This window comes from Macrosteles quadrilineatus, unplaced genomic scaffold (assembly GCF_028750875.1).
Source record: "Macrosteles quadrilineatus isolate MER2022 unplaced genomic scaffold, UCM_ALF_1.0 Scaffold_4__1_contigs__length_99947679, whole genome shotgun sequence".
NCBI classification, from domain to species: Eukaryota; Metazoa; Arthropoda; class Insecta; order Hemiptera; family Cicadellidae; genus Macrosteles; species Macrosteles quadrilineatus.
This window is the reverse complement of record NW_026542597.1, coordinates 10,109,280-10,115,567: the sequence shown is the minus strand read 5'-3', so window position 1 is coordinate 10,115,567 and position 6,288 is coordinate 10,109,280. Positions and strand designations below refer to the sequence as shown.

At 33.7% G+C, this 6,288-nt stretch overlaps 1 protein-coding gene across 1 annotated transcript; it reads left to right on the top strand.

Moving 5' to 3' along the window:
- On the top strand, nt 1–1,973 carry LOC128993522 (dnaJ homolog subfamily C member 21). Its single transcript, XM_054417484.1, has one exon. The coding sequence runs from the start codon at nt 128–130 to the stop codon at nt 1,877–1,879; it is 1,752 nt and encodes a 583-aa protein (XP_054273459.1). The 5' UTR covers nt 1–127; the 3' UTR covers nt 1,880–1,973.
- Nucleotides 1,974–6,288: the final 4,315 nt, after the last annotated feature.

The following is a 6,288-nucleotide window of genomic DNA, read 5'->3' as shown; positions in this document are numbered from 1 at the left end:
GTCTGTTCTGTTGTTGTTCGTGTCGTCTGTCATTTCAACTTTTAGGTTATGTTGAAACCAGATTTTTACATCATAGACTAATCGTATATATTTTTTATTTTTTTGAGATTCAGTATCTAATTAAACGATGAAGTGCTACTATGAAGTTTTAGGAGTTCCAAAAGATTCTGGAGAGGAAGAAATAAAAAAGGCGTATAGGAAATTAGCATTACAGTGGCATCCCGATAAAAACCCCAGCAACATTGAAGAAGCTAAAGAACAGTTTCAGTTGGTACAGCAAGCTTATGAAGTTTTAAGTGATGGTAATGAAAGGGCGTGGTATGACAAACATCGAGAATCCATTTTAAAAGGAGGTGCTGGCGAAAACTATGTTGATACTGCTTTAGATGTTTTTCAGTATTTTTCTTCAAGTTGTTTTGTAGGTTATGGCAATGACGAAAAAAGTTTCTACAGTGTGTATAGAGAGGTTTTCAATAAGATAGCAGCAGAAGATTCAGAATACTATTCTGATTCTGATAGCGAGTTTGAAATACCTACATTTGGCCAGTCTGATAGCTCGTTCGATGATGTTGTTCAGCCGTTCTATTCATACTGGCAAGGCTATTCGACAAAAAGGTCATATGCATGGTTGAATGTTTATGATATTAAAGAAGCCCCTAATCGTAAAGTTGCACGACTAATGGAAAAGGATAATAAGAAGGTCAGAGATGAAGCGAAGAAGCAGCGGAACGAAGAAGTTAGAGCTTTAGTGCAGTTTGTCAAAAAAAGAGATAAACGTGTTCAAGCACATGCATTGTATGTGAAGCAAAAGAAGGAAATCAACGAGAAGAAAACTGAAGCAAATCGACAAATGAAAATTAAAGAAAGAAAAGAAGAAATTGCTAGCTGCCAAGAGTCAGAGTGGTCCAAGTTTTCTAATTTTGAAAAAGAACTAAAAGACATCGAAGCCTCCTTGGTCGCTGAGTTTGGTGATACTTCTGTGTCTGAGAAATCAGATGATGATTCTAGTTCTGAATCATCTTTCAAAAATGATACTTTATATTGTGTTGCATGCAATAAAATATTTAAAACTAGCAAAGCTTTTCAAAATCACGAGAATTCAAAAAAACACAGAGAAAATGTGTCTATTTTAAAACTTAGTGTCATAGAAGATGATGCAAATTTTGAAGAGGAAGAGTTTGTTGAAGATGTAGAAAAAATACCTAGCAGACTTTCTTCCCCTGGAGAAACCACCTATTTAGCGACAGATAATTCTGAGGAAGAATTATTGAGTTGTAGCACTCTTCATCTTGAGAAGAGCGGTGTAACTGAAGAAACTAAAGTAAAGAAAGATAAAAAGTCCAGGAAGAAGACCAAACATACCAATTTACTTTGTTCAAGCGAGTTGGCTAGTAGTGTAGATCCATTGGAAGATATTAATTTTGGTGCTAGTAAAAAGCAAAAAAGGAACCTGTTCAAACAAAAGATTCTCCTTGAAAAAGAAAACAAACAAATAGACCACTCAGATTCAGACGTTTCAGATGCTGATGAGGATATTACCTCAAAAAGAAAAAATAGAGCACAAAAATCCAAATCACAAAATAAAAATTATAGAAAAGTTGATGAATGTGATATTAGTTCTGAAAACAAAATCGATTCTTCGTCTATGGTTTTGGACTCAGTCAATAAACCTGACAACTTGGGCCCAGTTAAAGAGAGTGAATGTAGGCCTAGTAACGAATTGACACACATTTGTAAAACATGCAACAGTTCTTTTTTGTCCAAAAACAAATTATTTGATCATCTTCAAAAATCAGGTCATGCTGTGCTTTTAGGTCAAACAGCAAAGAGTAACAAAACGGACACCAAAGCTAAAAAGAAGAAAAAGAAGATAGCTTAAAATTTTCTTGGCAAGTAAGGTACATGTACATTTTTTTTTAAATAGATGTGTATCTAAATTGCATCTTATGTATATATTAAACTAGTAGAGATTTTATTTGTGTTTTTAACTGCCTGCAAATCTCTTAGTAAAACAATAATTAGGCTAGAACACGGGAATAACATAAAATAATAAGTTGTTCACAGAAAAGACATCTGATGATGGATTATTTCAGTATTTAAATGTCTGTTTAATAAAGCACCAAACAAAAAATGAAATCTATAGGTTCTGATGGTCTTAATAATAGGCTACCTACCATAGACGTTGGATAGGCTAGGTACTGTAACTTCAGACTTCTTATCGTATTCTAACTGAAGCCATTTCTGATGTGTTTCATGCCTGGCAATGCTTTTAGTGTTTTGAGTTTTTAAGTCGACAAAATATTTTTTTATATTAGGATACATTATACAAGACTCTAATGTGGTTTGCTCATTGATGGGTATAATACCAAAGACGTACAAGGGACTCTCAATTTTATTAATTTTGATGTTGATATTTGACTAAATAGCCTATTGTTTTTTTTGAGGTAGGCCTATAATTTATTCGAGCAAGTTAGGCTATCCAACCAATTGCTTTAATATAAGCAAATCCAATTGTATGGCATTTTCGACCTAAAGCAGTTTCAGTTACATATGCTTGTGGAGAAGAAGGATTGTATTATTTATTAAACATGTTAGGCTAAAAGCTTTTGACAGATCCATGAAGATTCTTACACATTTGATTATTTTCACCAGCATATTTTCTTTCAATGAGAGTGTCAATTGCAAATATTGTTACTGATCGTAGTGATCTACCATTGCAAAAACTAAATTGTCTTTGTTTTCTTTCAAAACCTTTTGGAATTGATTGCTAGCTCACTTTTCATAATCTTCTATAAGTAGTTGGTCACAGAGATAAATCTAGCCATGTTTGTATTATAACTCCTACGTGGATTTGGAAATATTAATAGCTTAGTATAAAATAAATAAATTTGCCAAGTTTGATCAAAATATATCCATAAACAAGCAAACTACAACATTTTAAAATATTCTCCATAAAAATAACATGGGAATTATAAATTTACATTTTTTTTTATTTTCTCTGTTACCAATAACTGTACAAAAACACTTAAATATAGCCTACTAAATTATTTGTTTTTTAAGCTCTTAAAAAGGTTTAGAGAGAAATTGGGAAATTTTGTGTTTTGAAGTTCAAAAATGAGAAAAAAACATTTTTTAACCCATAAAACCAATGGTACGATTACAAAAATAATTTACAAAAATTACTCAAGTTATAGCATTTATGGACGTATATATGTATATATATATATTTATAAATCTATATATATATATACATATAATATACAGGGTGAATAAAAAGTCAAGACCCCCCCCCCTCTAACATTTTTCTAAGTAAATATACAGAGATATCCTTTTGGTGGTAGTGCAATCTTAGCAGGAAGTTTCATTTGATGATTTTGAAATGTCCCCCAAAAAGGGGGAATTTTGGGGGCAACTCAAATATTTTAAAGGTAAACCCTCTTCAAGTGACACCTCACACTATATGGGCTTTGGTTTATTTAGTTTGATTCCTATTAATAATTTGTGATGATAAAAATCAATTGGGCAATTAAATATTACTTGCTGACATAAGAGAACTGCCCGAAAAAATTCTAAGAAAAATTTATTCAGTAGCCTATATTTTTCTTTTCACTTTCATAATACGTTTTATTCAAATATTTATACTAGCCTAAGTAACCAAAACCAAAAATTTTAAATGTAAACCCCCTTCAAGTGACACCTCATTTTGAAGTGTTTACAAAAACTTAAATAATGGTGAAAACCAGAGTTCGCTATCCCCTCTGTCCAAAATGGTAGCCAATATTACAATTACGAACCAATATTACCATTTATTTTCCATAACATATTACGGGCTACCATTTTGGATGAAATGAAATGAAAATCCTTCTTTATTGAGGCGAACTTAGGACCTCACGGTCCTTTCTTACAGTTAACCTCTAAAAAACTAACAATAATGATAAACATTAACAAAATAAAACAATAAAGATTGAAATAAGCAAATAGGTGTAACAACATTACATAAATGTATTTCCCTAACACACAATCACACACACATACACCCTCTGTTGCACCCAGGCCTAATGCACGCCATCCCGCCACGCCACGGCCATCTGGTTAAGGTAATATTCAGCGCCACCGTCAGTCGGGATCGGCTTTCTAAGGATTTAATGGGATAAGGTACAGAGTTCCAAAGGTGGCATGCAGTTACTACAAAAGATTTGTTATAAACAGTCGTCCTGTGATGAGGAATACGCAGCGTGGACGAGCCAGAGCGAGTATTCCTTGCGCCTCTTTCATGCAAAAATTCAAACTTGTTGGCTCGATAATTTGGAGTTCCAAGATTAATGGCTGAATGAGTAATTTAAAGTATTCGGATTTTTCTGATGTCATCTAATTTCAAAATTGATTCATTTATATAACATGGTGTGACATGATCGTCACTTCTAAGATTGAACGAAAATCTAATGCAGTAATTTTGAACACGTTGTAATTTTGTTGCCAAAGCCACAGTCATATCATTAACCACAGTGTTGCAATAGTTGAAGTGTGGAAATACGAGTGATTTGACCAGTAAGAGTTTAATATGAAACGGTAGGAGTCGTTGCATCTTTTTCAGTGTGTGAATGGCGGTAAATACTCTTTTACAAGTATTTACCACCGCGTCAGTCCAGATAGAGATGAAATAGCAAACTCTGGTTTTCACCATTCTTTAAGTTTTTGTTAACACTTTAAAATTAGGTATCACTTGAAGGGGGTTTACATTTAAAATTTTTGAGTTGCCCCCAAAATCCCCCCTTTTTGGGGGACATTTAAAAATTTCAAAATAAAACCTCCCGCTAAGATTGCACGTCCACCAAAAGGATATCTCTGTATATTTACTTAGAAAAATATGATTGAGGGGGTCTTGACTTTTTATTCACCCTGTATATATACATAATTATACAAATTTGAATGAATGGTGTTTTTGGCCTCTAGGAACATCAACAAAATGAAAAAGTAAAACGGTCCCAGGCCTACGTCTTACCATGCCACCTACGGTAATAGCTACTTCCCTAAAAGGAAATTCGCTAAAATCACAAAAGTTGCAATAACTTTAGAACCGTAACTGTTGCGGCAATGAGTTGTACTATTTTTTAGAATTATAAGGACCATAGCATATTAATTTGGATAAAAACGAGCTTTTTTCCAAAATAAAATTTTTTTATGGGAAAATGAACCGTAATTTTTACGGAAATGGGATTTGTAACATTTTGTTCAGAATTTAAAGGACTATAACGTAATAAGCTTTTATGAAAATCGTTCGGGCCATTTTGAAAAAATTAATTTTTCCGTTATTTTATAGGTTTTTATGGTAAAATCCCCATTAAAAATAAGAACTTCAAAATATTTTCAAAAAAACCCCTGGAGATACTTTGGATGAGTACCTACATACCAAATTTCATCAAAATCAGACCACAGGTTAGATCTGTAGCTCTGTAAAAATACACACATACAGACAGGGCCGGTTTAACCCATACGCGAACTATGCGGCCGCATATGGCGCCACGATAAAGTGGCGCCAACGGAACAATTTTTTTGCGTGAACAACGTAATTTTGTTTATTTTCGCTCAGAGTTCAAGTATTCAAAGCACTACAATAAAGGCATTTATTCTGTTTGTACCAACAGCACTTGAAAATGCGTATATTTGTACAGCATATAAAGTCAATTAATTATACAACTCAAGGACTCAATGCCATTTGCAGTTCCGATTTGTAGTGAGCTGACGCTCGGCAGCGTACGGCGTGGCGCCTGTGAGTTTCATTTCACGACTCACTCATGCTCGAGATAAGGTAGCGCGCAGCGCCACTTGTCACAACAAGAAACTTCCCCCTCCCTTCTGCCTCGTGTGCTCTTAGTCTTATCCTAGAGCAGAGCATTACGTTGTATTACACTCTTTTAGTTTTATACGTATACCGTATATCGGTATCGTATTGGCATTGATTTGATGATTTATGATTGTTGATAAGTGAATGATTACGAGTGTTTTAAGTTTAATTTATAATTAGCGCATTAAATAAGAAGAAAGTATAAACTAAATAAATGAGTAAAACATCTTGCGAGCCGATACTAAGAAAACAATGGCAGAAAAAAAGAAAACGTCTGGCACTTACAAGCCAAATCAATGAGTAGATTTTTGTTGAAATCATCTGGTGGCGAGTCCAGTCAGCCCAAAGAAGCCACGATAGAAGATGGCAATGACGTAGGTATTTATTTATTTATTTTCCAAGGAAAGATTAAAACAAGCAGCTGATCACAAACGGCAAACATT